This window comes from Mobula birostris, chromosome 8 (genome assembly GCF_030028105.1).
Source record: "Mobula birostris isolate sMobBir1 chromosome 8, sMobBir1.hap1, whole genome shotgun sequence".
In the NCBI taxonomy this organism is placed as follows: domain Eukaryota; kingdom Metazoa; phylum Chordata; class Chondrichthyes; order Myliobatiformes; family Myliobatidae; genus Mobula; species Mobula birostris.
Window position 1 is genome coordinate 27,743,802 of NC_092377.1, and position 16,681 is coordinate 27,760,482.

General features: G+C 43.4%; 1 protein-coding gene across 1 annotated transcript in view; it reads left to right on the forward strand.

Moving 5' to 3' along the window:
- LOC140201991 (WD repeat-containing protein 64-like) overlaps nt 1-16,681 on the forward strand; it is a 126,949-nt gene that overhangs the window by 93,961 nt on the left and 16,307 nt on the right. Inside the window, exons 20-21 of the mRNA XM_072266858.1 lie at nt 5,045-5,169; nt 8,372-8,474. Of these exons, the coding sequence (XP_072122959.1) occupies nt 5,045-5,169; nt 8,372-8,474 (228 nt within the window). The remainder of the gene's footprint in view (nt 1-5,044; nt 5,170-8,371; nt 8,475-16,681) is intronic.

Genomic DNA, 16,681 nt, shown 5'->3' on the forward strand with positions numbered 1-16,681 from the left:
ACATCCTGGTAAATCTCCTCTTCACCCTCTCCATAGCTTCCACATCCTTCCTATAATGAGGTGACCAGAACTGAACACAATACTCTAAGTGTGGTCTCACCAGAGATTTGTAGAGTTGCCACATGACCTCTCTACTCTTGAACTCAATCCCCCTATTAATGAAGCCTAGCATCCCATAGGCCTTCTTAACTATTCTATCAACCTGTGCAGCGACCTTGAGGGAAGTATGGATTTGAACCCCAAGGTCCCTCTGTTCATCTACACTCTTAAGTAACCAACCATTAACCCTGTACTCAGCCTTCTGGTTTGTCCTTCCAAAATGCATCACCTCACAATTATCCGGATTGAACTCTATCTGCCACTTTTCTGCCCAACACTGCATCCTGTCTATATCCTCTTGTAACCTTCGACAACCTACAGCTCCATCCACAAATCCTCCAATCTTCGTGTCATCCGCAAACTTACTCACCCATCCTTCCATCTCTTCAACCAGGTCATTTATAAAAATCACAAAGAGCAGGGATCCCAGGACAGATCCTTGCGACACTCCACTAGTCACCGACCCCCAGGCAGAATACTTTCCTTCCACTACTACCCCCTGGTTTTTTTCTGTAAGCCAATTTTTTATCCAAACAGCCAAGGTTCCACTGATCCCATGCCTCATGACTTTCTGGATGAGTCTCTCGTGGGGGACCCTGTCAAATGCCTTGCTAAAATCCATGCAGACCACATCTACCGCCCTACCCTCATCAATTTCTTTTGTTACCTCTTCAAAAAACTCAATTAGGTTCGTGAGGCACGACCTTCCCTTCACAAAGCCATGTTGACTATCTTTGAGTAGACTGTACTTCTGCATGTGCTCGTAGATCCTATCCTTAAGAATCCTTTCCAATAGTTTGCAGACCACCGACGTAAGACTCACCGGTCTATAGTTCCCAGGATTCTCCCTATTACCTTTTTTAAACAAGAGAACTACATTTGCTATTCTCCAGTCCTCTGGCACCTCCCCTGCAGCCAAAAGAAGATTCAAAGATCATAGCTACTGCTCCAGCGATCTCTTCTCTCACTTCCCACAGCAACCTGGGGTATATCACATCCAACTTATCAATCTTCTTGTTTTTAAGAAGATCCAACACTACTTCTTCCTTAATCTCCACATTGTCCAGCACACAGGCCTATTCTATTTCAACCTCACCCTGATCAAGGTCCTTTTCACTTGTGAATACTGAAGCAAAGTATTCATTTAGGACCTCCCCAACAACCTCCACCTCCAGGAACATGTTGCCTTCTTTACTCTTTAGCGGCCCACCTTCATTCTTGTCATCCTTCTGTTTTTCACATATGCATAGAATGCCTTGGGGTTCTCCTTAATCCTACATGCCAAGGCCTTCTCATGCCCCCTTCGAGCCCTCCTAAGTCCTTCTTAAGCTCCTTCCTGGCTACCTTATATTTCTCATGAGCCCCTCCTGCTTCCTGCTTCTTATATCTAACATATGCTTCCTTCTTCCTCTTGACAAGTTGCCTCGTGTTTCGTCAGCCACAGTTCCCTTTTCCTACCATTTTTTCCTTGTCTCAGTGGGACAAACCTATCCTGAACCCAGCACAAGTGGTCCCTAAACTTCCTCCACATTACCTCTGTGCTTTCACCCTTGAACATCTGTTTCCAATTTACTCTCGCTAGTTCCTGCCTCATCGTTAGCCCTTCCCCAGTTAAGCACTTTCCCATTTCGTCTGTTTTCATCCTTTTCCATAGCTATGCTGAAGCTAAGGGAGTTGTGGTCACTCTCACCAAAATGTTCCCCCACCAAGAGGTCTGCCACCTGACCAGGTTCATTACCCAGAACTAGATCCAGTATGGCCTCTCCTCTCGTCGGCCGGTCCACATACTGTGTCAGGAATCCTTCTTGAACACACCTGACAAATTCAGTCCCAACTATTCCCCTTGCAGTCAGGAGGTGCCAGTCAATATGAGGGAAGTTGAAATCACCCATAACTACAACCCTGTATTTCCTGCACCATTCTAAAATCTGCCTGTTTATCTGCTCCTCGGTGTCCCGAGGGCTATTTGGGGGCCGATAGACTACTCCCGGCACAGTGATTGATCCCTTCCTATTTCTGACTTCCACCCACACCAACTCAGTTGACACTCCCTCTGCAGCATCCTCCCTCTCTATAGCCGTGATACTACCCCTGACCAGTAATGCTACTCCCTCCACTTTTCTACCTCCCATCCTATTCCTTTTAAAACTCCTAAACCCCGGTACTTGCATCAGCCAATCCTCCCCTTCCTCCAGCCAAGTTTCAGTAATGGCCACAACATCGTAGTTCCATGTACTGATCCATGCTCTAAGCTCATCCCCTTTATTCCTAATACTAGTAGTGTTGAAATAGACACATTTCAACCCCTCTAACTGGCTACATTTATGTTTTGTCCCCTGCCTGTTTCCTCACCAACTCAGAACACATAACATCATACCCTTGTTCTTCTACCCTAACCTCTGCACTCATATTCCGATTCCCACCCCTCCTGCCAAACTAGTTTAAACCCTCCCCAACAGCTCTAGCAAACCTGCCCGCCAGGATATTGGTCCCTTTCCAGTTCAGGTGCAGCCTGTCCTTTTTGTACAGGTCAGACCTTCCCCAGAAGAGATCCCAACGATCCAGAAATCTGAACCCCTGCCCCCTGCACCAACTCTTCAGCCACGCATTCATCTGCCATAACTTCCTGTTCCTACCCTCTCTGTCTCGTGGCATAGGCTGCAATCCTGAGATTACCATCCTTGAGGTCCTGCTTTTTAACTTCTTTCCTAACTCCCATATTCCTTCTTCAGGACCTCATCCCTACTCCTATCTATGTCATTGGTCCCCACGTGGACCATGACATCTAGCTGCTCACCCTCTCTCCTGAGAATACCGAGAACTCGATCCGAGATATCGTGGACTCTGGCACCAGAGAATCAACAGACCATCTGGGATTCTCGATCTCTTCCACAGAACCTCTTATCTGTCTCCCTAACTATTGAATCCCCTATCACTACTGCTCCTCTTTTTCCTCCTTCCCTTCTGAGCTGAGGGTCCAGTCTTGGTGCCAGAGACGCAACCACTACAACTTGTCCCTGGGCGATTGTCCCCACCAACAGTATCCAAAACAGTATACTTATTGTTGATGAGAATGGCCACAGGGGTGCTTTGCTCTTTCTGTCTATTCCCCTTCCCTCTCTTGACCCAGCTACCTGCCTCCTGACTTTTAGGTGTGACCGTCTCCCTGAAACTCTGATCTAGTACTGCCTCTGCCTTCTGAATGATCTGAAGTTCATCCAGCTCCAGCTCCAGTTCCCTAACTCAGTTTAACAGGAGCTGCAGCTGGATGCACCTTTTGCAGGTGTAGTCATCAGAGACAATTGTGCTGTCCCTGACTTCCCACATCTTACAATCGGAGCACTGGACTGCCCTATCTACTGCCTCCATTACCAACTCCTAAGTTAATTAAATTAATTAAAGAAACTTACCCGGCCTTAACTCAGTGGGAGCAAGCTCGTCCTCAGCCTCTGCTTGTCGCAGTCTCTCGAGCCAAAGCCTCAATGCTCCACCTCTTCACTAGCCCGCTCACTCATTGTTTTGTTTATTATATATTATGATCAGCTGTGATCTTCCTATTACCTCTTGTAAGCAAGATTTCTGGTATTCATTTAGATGTGTTATCCATGGTAGCTTGAATCGTGGTGTGAATATTCATTGGGGTGTTGATTTCACATCATTGGGCAAGGATAAAGTTAATAGACAATAGACAATAGGTGCAGGAGTAGGTCATTCAGCCCTTCGAGCCAGCACCACCATTCACTGTGATCATGGCTGATCATCCACAATCAGTACCCTTTTCCTGTCTTCTCCCCACATCCCTTCACTCCGTTATCTTTAAGAGCTCTATCTAACTCTTTCTTCAAAGAATCCAGAGAATTTGCCTCTACTGCCTTCTGAGGCAGAGCATTCCACAGAACCACAACCCTCTGTGTGAAAAAGTTTTTCCTCAACTCCATTCTAAATTGTCTACCCTTTATTCTTAAACTATGGCCTCTGGTTCTGGACTCCCCCAACATCAGGAAAATGTTTCCTGCCTCTACCCTGTCCAATCCCTTAATACTCTTATATGTTTCAATCAGATCCCCTCTCATCCTTGTAAATTACAGTGTATACAACCCCAGTCGCTCCAATCTTTCAACATATGACAGTCCCGCCATCCCAGGAATTAACCTCACGAACCTATGCTGCACTCCCTCAATAGCTAGAATGTCCTTCCTCAAATTTGGAGACCAAAACTGTACACAATACTCCAGGTGTGGTCTCACCTGGGCCCTGTACAACTGCAGAAGGACCTCTTTACTCCTATACTCAACTCCCCTTGTTATGAAGGCCAGCATGTCATTAGCTTTCTTCACTGCCTGCTGTACCTTTATGCTTACTTTCAGTGACTGATGAACAAGGACACCTAGATCTCATTGTACTTCCCCTTTTCCTAATTTGATACCATTCAGATAGTAATCTGCCTTCCTATTCTTGCCACCAAAGTGGATAACCTCACATTTATCCACATTAAACTGCATCTGCCATGCATCTGCCCACTCACCCAACCTGTCCAATGACAACCACAAAGATGCTCCATGGGGCTAATTATATGATATAGGTGGAAGGATGAATACAAGAAGCATTAGATACAATCATAACTGCCCTTTCTTGTCATCTCATTAACTTCTCTAAATACTAGATACTCCATATAGTAGAGCTGCAATGTGAAGCCATTTAAAAGGAATTTCAGACCTTCCTATTTTGCTACTAATGAAATTCACTTTTCAAGACCGCCACTGTTGGTTTGTGATGTTATCATCAGCACAGACTTGAAAATATACTTTTCAAACTTTTACCCTGCAAAAGATCTGATCTATATCTGTTTCAGGTGTGAATATGTGCTGCAGTATCAGCTTTTTCTATATACTGTGCCAGAAATAGATAATCTTAGTAAACATATTGCTTTTTGTTTCCTTACTAGAGCTCAGCTCACCAATGCCTTTTTTCAATGATGAACCTGCACTGACAACATTGCCTGAACGAGAGTCTAACCCCATTCTGCTAACTGCTCATCAGGATGGTTCTATTCAGTTTTGGAGTGTAGAGGTAAAATAGGAATTGATTCCGGGATATTATTATTAATTGAATTAGAAATCTGAGGATAAACATTTAAGCACTTGCTTTTCTTGTATGCAAGAATCTTTATAAATGCACACTACTGGAGTGTAATTTTGCTTGCAACAAATACTTTAGTTTTGCAAATAATTTCTCCCTGACTACCAACAGCCCATCTGATCTGATAGAAACATAGAAAATAGGTGCAGGAATAGGCCATTTGGCCCTTTGAGCCTGCACCACCATTCAGTATGATCATGGCTGATCATCCAACTCAGAACCCTGTACCTGTCTTCTCTCCATACCCCCGATCCCTTTAGCCACAAGGGCCATATCTAACTTCCTCTTAAATATGATCATACCCTCTGGCGTTCCTGCTTTCCACCTTTTCCAGTGCCAATTGATCATAACCATCCCCCTTCCCTGCACAAATTACTTCATGCCTAAACCACTCCATTCCCTTCCCAGACCTTCTAGGATATAGGCTTTTGATTTCATCTCATTTACTTTACTTTATACTTTATTGTCGCCAAACAGTTGATACTAGAACGTACAATCATCACAGCGATATTTGATTCTGCGTTTCCTGCTCCCTGGATACAAATATTAAATATTAAAAATAATAAAAATTAGTAAGTATTAAAAATTTAAATTATAAATCATAAAGAGAAAATAGAAAAATGGGAAGTAAGGTAGTGCAAAAAAACTGAGAGTCAGGTCCGGATATTTGGAGGGTACAGCCCAGATCCGGGTCAGGATCCGTTCAGCAGTCTTATCACAGTTGGAAAGAAGCTGTTCCCAAATCTGGCCGTATGAGTCTTCAAGCTCCTGGGCCTTCTTCCGGAGGGAAGAAGGACGAAAAATGTGTTGGCTGGGTGGGTCGTGTCCTTGATTATCCTGGCAGCACTGATCTGACAGCGTGCGGTGTAAAGTGAGTCCACGGATGGAAGATTGGTTTGTGTGATGTGCTGCGCCATGTTCACGATCTTCTGCAGCTTCTTTTGGTCTTGGGCAGGACAACTTCCATACCAGGTGTGGTACACCCTAGAAGAATGCTTTCTACAGTTCATCTATAAAAATTACTGAGGGTTTTAGGGGACAGGCCAAATTTCTTCAGTTTTCTCAGGAAGTAAAGGTGCTGGTGGGCCTTCTTGGCAGTGGACTCTGCTTGGTTGGACCAAGTCAGGTCATTGGTGATATTGACCCCGAGGAACTTAAAGCTTTTGCATACTTCACAGTAGCTGAGCTCCAAAGGAAATCCCTCTATTATTTTTCTTCACTTGGGCTGCATGTAGTCTCAGATTTTCTGATGGAAGGCACCCATTTCTGTAGTTACTTAACCTGCCTTGGAGTCACCAAGGACATTCTTTGTCGTGATCTTCCAATAGCTTAGTAAGTGACTGATTTACATCTCCTTCTGTTTTCTGGAAGTTGTTCACATTTATTAAATCACCTCTGTTGTTCTATATTTAGTCATTTTGTGAGCTTTAAGATTGAACTTTAGAAATATTTATAGACAGGGTTATAGTAAAACTGTCACTCTCGTTTTGAAGCACAAGAACCAACTTCCTTTTTTTCGATCAAAGTCAAGATCCAACTCATTAATGTCATCTCAGTGTTGTAACCTTTAAAGCAATCCTTTCTTAACTGTTGGGAATCAGGAAATATGCAGGCGACCTTTTCCTCTGCCTGATTTTTTTCCCCTGCAGACCATTTGCCAACAATCAATTTTGCTTGAGTCGTTGCCTCTGTAAAATTGAATGGGCTGGAATCCAGGGATATAACCTTGTCAGACAAGGAGCTATGAGATGAATAAAATTGCAGCGCATTGTAAGGCAATAGTTATTGTCACAAGTTCACCATTAAGTTGGATCTTTGAAGGTTGGTTCAATAAATTAATTCTCCCCTAACAGGCATAATTTATTCTGGAGTTCTCTATCAATGACTCATAATGTGAATGGTAACTCTAAATGTTCTTAGCTATACCAGAAGATTTCCCACAGTATTGTCCAGCTCTTCTGTGAACCAGTGATTTATAATGAGCAGAAAGTGACAAGATTAGGTCAAAGATTTTTTTTCTAGGCTGGAGGAGTTTGAGATTTGGTGGTAAGAGAAGGTAAAAATCAGAATTGGGTGAATATGATAACTTTGGCCCAACATTCATATCAGAAGTGTCAGCATCCTCACTGTTAACACTGGCAATAAGGATAACATCAATTTAAAAGGTATAATTTGTATTTTTCAGCTAATGACCCAGATCGTCAATGGAAATCACGGTCTAATGATGTAATATTGATGTGATTATGATGTTAGTGATGGAGTTTCTGACTTATACAATTCAACCAACTTGTTTTTCAATAGCAGCTTTATAATTCCCCATTGGTGCAATGATCTTTATTGAGTAGTAAATGATTTGTTTTACAATAGCACCATCTGTAGTCTTACAATAACATTTCTATTTATGTCCTCACTGTAACCACTCAAGTGTGCATTTTATGTTATAGAAACATAGAAAATAGGTGCAGGATTAGGCCATTCGGCCCTTCGAGCCTGCACCGTCATTTATTATGATCATGGCTGATCATCCAACTCAGAGCCCCGCCCCAGCCTTCCCTCCATACCCCCTGACCCCCGTAGCCACAAGGGCCATATCTAACTCCCTCTTAAATATAGCCAATGAACTGGCCTCAACTGTTTCCTGTGGCAGAGAATTCCACAGATTCACCACTCTCTGTGTGAAGAAGTTTTTCCTAATCTCGGTCCTAAAAGGTATCCCCTCTATCCTCAAACTGTGGCCCCTCGTTCTGGACTTCCCCAACATCGGGAACAATCTTCCTGCATCTAGCCTGTCCAATCCCTTTAGGATCTTATACGTTTCAATCAGATCCCCCCTCAATCTTCTAAATTCCAACGAGTACAAGCCCAGTTCATCCAGTCTTTCTTCATATGAAAGTCTTGCCATCCCAGGAATCAATCTGGTGAACCTTCTTTGTACTCCCTCTATGGCAAGGATGTCTTTCCTCAGGTTAGGGGACCAAAACTGCACATAGTCCTGATTGGCCAAGGCTGGACAGTGCAGGCAAAATGTTTATTATTGAAAATTGGAATACATATTTAGAGATGCTCCTGAGGCATTGTACTCCCTTTGTTTTGTGTAATACAAACCATCGTTTCTTCTCTCATTCTTCAACAGGGTGTAAAACTGGATAAAATTTTGCCCACCATTCAGTTTTGCAGTCCTATCACAGCAATCTCGGTTGGTCAAAGGGTTCCTTGTCTCTTAGCTGGAAATCAGAGTAAGTCAATTATGCCAAAACAGCTCTCTTTATGGACAAACAGGTCTATAATTGTTTTGTTCAGCTCAATAACTAGTTTTAAAATTGGTTGAATCACCAGAAATGATGGTGTCTAGTAATATCAATGGAATGAAGTGAGGCTTCTAGGCTGTATGATTAAAAAGTCAAAGCTTAGGTAGTGAGTCAACAGCAATAAAAGAGGAGTGAAAGTTGACTGCAATAAATTGATGCTTCTATAGCACTCGTCGTATGCCATTCATGCCCTGAGTTTATCCCTTTTCACACCTCCAAGCATCTAGAAGAAACCTGTTATCACCCTTTTTCTGATTGTAATATTAATAGCACAATGACTGGCCTCCTGTGCCATCCTCGTCCCAATCTCTGTCTCTGATTTTCAAGGTTGTCACTTTACGCTTACCATATACACTTTCCAAGACGCAGCTGCTCCCTCTTCACTAATTGTGCCTTCAATCTCTGCTCTCTTTATCACCCCACCTTGAAGCCTCCTATCTCCATCAATTTTGTCCTGAGCTTATGGAAGCATAAAACTTGAAACCAAATTGGATATCAAGACAAACAAGAGAAAATCTCCCAGCTTTTTGTGGCTGTTGCTTAGATATCAAGACATACTTCTTTCCAAAGTTATTAACTGCCTTTTCATGCACAGGTAATGTAGTTCCTAACTCTGGTTAATATAATGATCAGTTGCAGAGGTAATGGAAATCTTCATTTCTGTGGACCCTAGATCTTTCTTGATATTAGCCTTGGGCTTACTATGTTCTTGGTGTACCTGGTTGTGTGCAAAGATGAGCAAGAATGATGTATGGAGCAGTCTCAACGGTCCATGGTGTCTTTCCATCATGTTTGCATTTTGGAGTGTATTACAGGATTTAGACAAACCATAAGAAAAAATACAGGCCAAGCACTTAGAAGAATTAACCATTCAACACACTTTATGTAGACATCAGGAGGCACCTTGAAGTGGGTCAGCACCTGTGTTAAGCAGCCAGTCATGGTTCAATAGTCATGTTTATTAACTCACTACTTGTGAGTCGAGCTCCAGGGTTTCAGCGTGGTCAGAGGCACAAGGATGGTTGGTAAAGGCAAGGAAAGTAGTCAGGGATTAGTACAGACCATTTCAAAGTCCAGAACTGAGTGGTCCCAGGAAAAAATGCCCACAGACTCGGCATTAGTTTGCAGATTACTTGTTGAGTAAGTGGACCTTTACACCACTGTACCATTTTGCTTGCCACATTCCTGAGGAGACATCAGATTATGTAGAGCAGCGGTCCCCAACCGCCGGGCTGCGGACCGGTACCGGGCCGCAAAGCATGTGCTACCGGGCCGCGAGGAAACGACATGAGTCAGCTGCACCTTTCCTCATTCCCTGTCCCGCATTGTTGAACTTGAACATAGGGTTGCCAACTGTCCTGTATTTGCCGTATATTGGGCTTAATTGGTTTGTCCCATACGGGACTGCCCTTGTCCCGTATTTCCCCTGATAGGGTAGAGTGTTCCTATGAAACCTTTTGTGCTGAAATGGTGTGAAGTGAAGAAGCAATTACCATTAATTTATACGGGAAAAATCTTTGAGCGTTCCCAGACCCAGAAAATAACCTATCAAATCATATCAAATAACACATAAAACCTAAAATAACTCTAACATATAGTAAAAGCATTAATGATATGATAAATACACAGCCTATATCAAGTAGAAATAATGCATGTGCAGTGTAGTTGGGAAGATTAAGCCAAGACCAATTTGTGGAAAAAAAAATCGGCACATACGCGCATGTGTATGTCACATGTGCACGTCACTCATGCGCACACAGGTTCCCGCACAAGGCTTCATGGTCATGGTAGTCTTTCTCGGGGTAAACACAAGTGTCCCGTCAACACACACAAAATGCTGGTGAACGCAGCAGGCCAGGCTTCTATAGGGAGAGGTACAGTCGACGTTTCGGGCCGGAACCCTTCGTCAGGATTTCACTGCTACTTTTGTCCCTTATTTGGGAGTGAGAAAGTTGGCAACCCTAACTGCAAAAGACTTGTTGAGGTGAGTTTAACCCTACTTGAACACCCCCCCCCCACAGTCGGCTGGTCCACAAGAATATTGTCAATATTAAACCGGTCCATGGTGCAAAAAAGGTTGGGAACCGTGGTGTAGAGGGAGAGACAGTTTAAAAGAAGCGAGCAAGCAGTTGGTTCATTTTGCACACCACAGTCTCAAAGAGACGACTTTCTCTGTCACAGGTGTCACATTACTGTCAGTGACATGATCTTCACTGGGAGGTAAGTCCAGTGGCTGTAATGTGTCCATCTTGCTGGATGCAGTAGACTCAGGTGTGTTCTTCGGTTGAGCATCCAGTACCTGGTCTACATGATGTCTCCTTGATGATCTCCAATATTCACTGAGTACATCAGTGGTCCAGTTCCTGTAGCTATCTTATCGGGTATCCACTTGTCTTCTTGGTAATCATGTGCTAGGGCTTCCTGTCCAACCTCGAAGCCTCTTGCTGATTCACTTGGAAACTGGCTGAACTGTTTATTCTGCACTTCCCTCTGTAGATCTGGATTCAGGAGGTCTGTGTGAGATCTCAGATTCCTGTTCATGAACGGCATTGCAGGTGTTTGATTTGTCATCGTGTTGGCCAGAAAAAAATGACAGTCTACAAATCAGTGAACTCAAACGAATTAAGGGCAATGGAAGTAGACAGACTAATTGTCTTTGTTCTTGCTGCGTGCTTGAGGATGGAGACTGCCATTTTGTGACGACACTTTGTTTCCATTCTGTGAGATTGACATGCTGGGCTTGATCAATGTTTTAAAGAAGATACAATGATACTTCAGGTAATCTGCTGGACTGGGGATCATTTCCAGATAAGAAGTTATTTGTGAGATGTTCTTTGGTTGGATATACTGTAATGTGCAGGTTTGTGAATGTTGGAGTTGGTGCCTCCCTGGAGTGGTTCGAGTTCGTTGCTGATTGAGAACAAAGAGCCATGAATTATCGACTGTCACTAAATGGATGCTGGCTTGGAGCAGAGCCAATAACAAGGTGTTAAAGATCAGGCACATGAGGTGCAGTCAATGATACTGGAATGCAATATTTGAATTGTAAGGAATTGATATAAAAGTAGATGCTTTGTGCGTGCTGGTAGTGGTAACTGAAGAATAATCATCACAGATACAAGTGTGAGCAACCCTGTGTGAAACACATGGTGAGTGAATCAGGACTACAAGGAATGCCTGGCCAACATAGACTCCTTTGCCCGGGTAATACCTTTGCTATTCTTTGACTATTTGGGAGAGTCAGGGGTACTTAGCAGATGTGCACACAAAGTATTTAGTGTATAGAACATAGAACATAGAATAGTACAGCACAGTACAGGCCCTTCGGCCCACAATGTTGTGCCGACCCTTAAACCCCACCTCCCATATAACCCCCCACCTTAAATTCCTCCATATACCTGTCTAGTAGTCTCTTAAACTTCACTAGTGTATCTGCCTCCACCACTGACTCAGGCAGTGCATTCCATGCACCAAGCACACTCTGAATAAAAAACCTTCCTCTAATATCCCCCTTGAACTTCCCACCCCTTACCTTAAAGCCATGTCTTCTTGTATTGAGCAGTGGTGTCCTGGGGAAGAGGCGCTGGTTAGCCACTCTATCTACTCCTCTTATTATCTTGTACACCTCTATCATGTCTCCTCTCATCCTCCTTCTCTCCAAAGTGTAAAGCCCTAGCCCCCTTAACCTCTGATCATAATCCATACTCTCTAAACCAGGCAGCATCCTGATAAATCTCCACTGTACCCTTTCCAATGCTTCCACATCCTTCCTATAGTGAGGTGACCGGAACTGGACACAGTACTCCAAGTGTGGCCTAACCAGAGTATTATAGAGCTGCATCATTACATCGCAACTCTTAAGCTCTGTCCCTCGACTTATGAAAGCTAACACCCCATAAGCTTTCTTAACTACCCTATCCACCTGTGAGGCAACTTTCAGGGATCTGTGGACATGGACCCCGAGATCCCTCTGCTCGTCCACACTACCAAGTATCCTGCCATTTACTTTGTACTCTGCCTTGGAGTTTGTCCTTCCAAAGTGTACCACCTCACACTTCTCTGGGTTGAACTCCATCTGCCACTTCTCAGCCCACTTCTGCATCCTATCAATGTCTCTCTGCAATCTTTGACAATCCTCTACACTATCTACAACACCGCCAACCTTTGTGTCATCTGCAAACTTGCCAAACCACCCTTCTACCCCATTATCCAGGTCGTTAATAAAAATCACGAAAAGTAGAGGTCCCAGAACAGATTCTTGTGGGACACCACTAGTCAGAATCCTCCAATTTGAATGTACTCCCTCCACCACCACCCTCTGCCTTCTGCAGGCAAGCCAAATTTGAATCCACCTGGCCAAACTTCCCTGGATCCCATGCCTTCTGCTTTTCTGAACAAGCCTACCATGTGGAACCTTGTCAAATGCCCTACTAAAATCCATATAGATCACATCCACTGCACTACCCTCATCTATATGCCTGGTCACCTCCTCAAAGAACTCTATCAGGCTTGTTAGACACAATTTGCCCTTCAGAAAGCCATGTTGACTGTCCCTGATCAGACCATGACTCTCTAAATGCCCAGAGATCCTATCTCTAAGAACCTTTTCCAACAGCTTTCCCACCACCGTGTTTTTGCCAACAGCCCTTGTATGAGATTTTCGCTACGGAGAACAGTGCAGTAATAATTGTGGAAAAGTATTTCTACTTTATATAGGCTGTGTATTTATCATATCATTCCTGCTTTTACTGTATGTTACTGTTATTTTAGATTTTATGTGTTATTTGGCATAATTTGGTAGGTTATTTTTGGGTCTGCGAATGCTCTCAAAATTTTCCCATATAGATAAATGGTAATTGCTTCTTCGCTTTACGACATTTCAGCTTATGAACCATTTCATAGGAATGCTCTACCTTCGGATGGCGGGGGAAACCTGTACTATACTGTGTAAAATTTTGTACATTTTAGCACTCAGTAAGTTAAGAATCATGGTGGCTTTCTTTTCCTCATCCACGTTGTTCATATTACAATACAGTTCAACCCTCGCAAAATATGATTCCCAGTCCTCATTGGCACTATCAAATTCATCAACTTTCCTGACTAAGGCCATCGTCACATTATTTTCACTTTAATTTTGCTAGTTGTGCGTCTTTCGCTATGTACTAAGCAGTTACTCACGCGTTCTTTTGTTAGCATCCATGGTCTGTACTGTTTAATTCATTCCTTTCGCTGTCTCTCTCCCATAACTGTCTGTGCAGTTGGCAATATTTGCTAACTTTCAGGTTCGTATTTGTCACTAATTTGTTGTGACTGTAGAACTACATATCAATTAAAATAAAAACACACATGAAGGAGATGGCTTTAACCAGTCTATTCACATTGCAGCGAGAGAGAGAGAGAGAGAGATAGACCACAGATCAATGTGCATAGGTAAATTATCAGTCTATCAGTAGTGCTAAGGGGAGTTATTGCTCTAAAAGAAATATATCCATACATTGCAGATATTGTGTCTGCAGAAGTGAGGCAATGCAGCTGCAAGGTCATGGACCCTATAGAGATTACAGAGGAGGTGATGTTTGGGGTCTTGAGGCAAATTAGGGTGAATAAATTCCCAGGGTCTGACAAGCTGTTCCCTTAGGTCCTGTGGGAGGCAAGTGCAGAAGTTGCAGAAGCCATAGCAGAGATACTAAAACATCCTTAGTCACAGATGAGGTGCCGGAGGATTGGAGGATAGCTAATGTTGTTCCGTTGTTTAAGAAAGGCTCTAAGAATAAGCCTGGAAATTATAGGCCAGGAGCCTGACATCAGTAATGGTGAAAGTTATTGGAAGATATTCTAAGGGACATGATATATAAGGATTTGGATAGATAGGGATTTGCTGAGGGATAGTCAACATGGTTTTGTGTGTAGTAGGCTGTGTCTAACCAACCTTATGGAGTTTTTCAAAGAAGTTACCAGGAGAGTTGGTGAAAGCAAGGCAGGAGACATTGTCTGCATGGACCTTAGCAAGGTTGATCAAGAAGTTTCAGACACTTGGAATTCAAGGTGAGGTAGTAAATTGAATGAGACAGAGGTTCAAATTATCAATGTATATAGACTACAATTCTGAGATTCATTTTCTCCAGATTAGCATGAAATACAGAAAAAACATGGATCATTGAAAGACAAAACATCAACCTCCAGGCTGCATGAAAAAGAAAAAGAAACAAAAACTCACAAACCTCCAAACCCCAACCCCTCCCTCACACAGAAACTGACAGATTGCCTCATGAAAAAACACCAAGACCATTAGACCCCCAAATCTCCAACCCCTCCCTCGCACAAAAATTAACATGTTGCCCTCCCGAAAAATAGCAACAAGAAAGAAAACACAGAAAACTGAAGGAAACCAACATAAAACACAGCCCACACCAATAATTACATCAGTCTCAGAATTTCAAAAACTGTCAGCATTGATGAAAGTGTCACCCCAAACTCAGTCCTTCCATGGGGAGCAACTTCCGGCCCAATGCAGCCTCCTGACCTCTGGCATGACATGGCCCACCATGACCACTGGCCTGATGTGGTCCCTGACCTCTGGCCCGATGACGCCTCCTAATCGATGACCCATTGGGGCCTCCTGAATGCCAGCCCGACGGGGCCTCCTGAATGCTGTCCTGATGTGGCCTTCATGGACAGTTTCCACTGACCTGGTCTCCTCTGCATTCGCCTTGATGTTTCAATCGTTTTTGATGCTTTGATCGGTGAGAAATGGAGTCGGTCATGGCCCCGCATCCCATCTCTGGTCTACTGCTTGAGGCAGCTGGTGCTCATGATCCTCTCCTGGAATTTCCCTGGGACAACAGAGCTCTAGATCACTCGATTGAACTCCAAGCTCTAAGTCACAGGCTCCAACAGTTTCCGAAACACAATTAAGATAAAGAGAATAAGTTGAAGATGTAGAAAATGTGAAATAATTGAAATAATTGACTATCTGGAAGATGTCACCGGAGGAATCGTTGTTCACTGGCACCATCTTGGTTTGGGTTGGTTTCTGACATTGGTTTTGTGGAAGAAGCCAGAGAGTGGGAGTAGATAGTTCCCTCTCTGACTGGAGGCCTGTGGCTAGTGGTGTGCAGCAGGAATCGATGAAGGGTCCATTGTTATTTGTCATTTACGTATATGAATGATCTGGATGATAATGTAGTAAACATGGTCAGAAAATTTGCGAATGACACGGAAATTGAGGTTGTAGTGGAGAGCGAGGAAGACTATTATAGATTGCAGCAGCATTTGCACCAGCAGGGAAAATTGGCTGAAAACTGGCAGCTGGAATTTAATACAGGCGAGTGTGAGTTGTTGTACTTTGGGAGGACCAATGAGGGTGAGCAGTAGAACACTGAAGTGTGTAGAAGAAGAGAGGGATCTGGGAAAGCAGGTTCATAATTCATCGAAAGTAGCATCGCAGGTTGATAGGGTTGATAAAACAGTTTCTGGCAAATTGGCCTTCATAAATCAATGCATTGAATATTGAGTTGGGATGCTATGTGTAAATTGTATAAGATATTGGCGAGGCCTAATTTAAGACCATAAGATATAGGAGCAGAGTTAGGCCATTTGGTCCATCGAATCGTCTTCGCCATTTCATCATGGCTGATCCATTTTTCCTCTCACCCGGATTTCTTTCCTTCTTCCCGTATCCCTTCATGACCTGACTAATCAAGAATCTATCAATCACTGCCTTAAATATACCTAAAGACTTGGCCTCTACAGGCAACTGTGGAAATTAATTCAATGGACTTACCACTCTCTGGCTGAAGAAATTCCTCCTCATCTTCATTCTAAAAGAATGCCTCCCTATTCTGAGGTTGCATCCTCTGGTCTTCGACTCCTACAATAATTGACTATCTGGAAGATGTCATCCGAACAATCGTTATTCACTAGCACCATCTTGGTTCGGGTTGGTTTCAGACATTGGTTTTGTGGAAGAAGCCAGAGGGTGGTAGTAGATAGTTGCCTCCCTGTCTGGAGGGCTCTCCACATTCACTCTATCTAGGTCTTTCAACATTTGATAGGTTTCAATTAGGTCAGCCCGCATTTTTCTGAATTCCAGTCAGTATAGGCCCAGAGTGATCAAATGCACTTCATATAAAAAG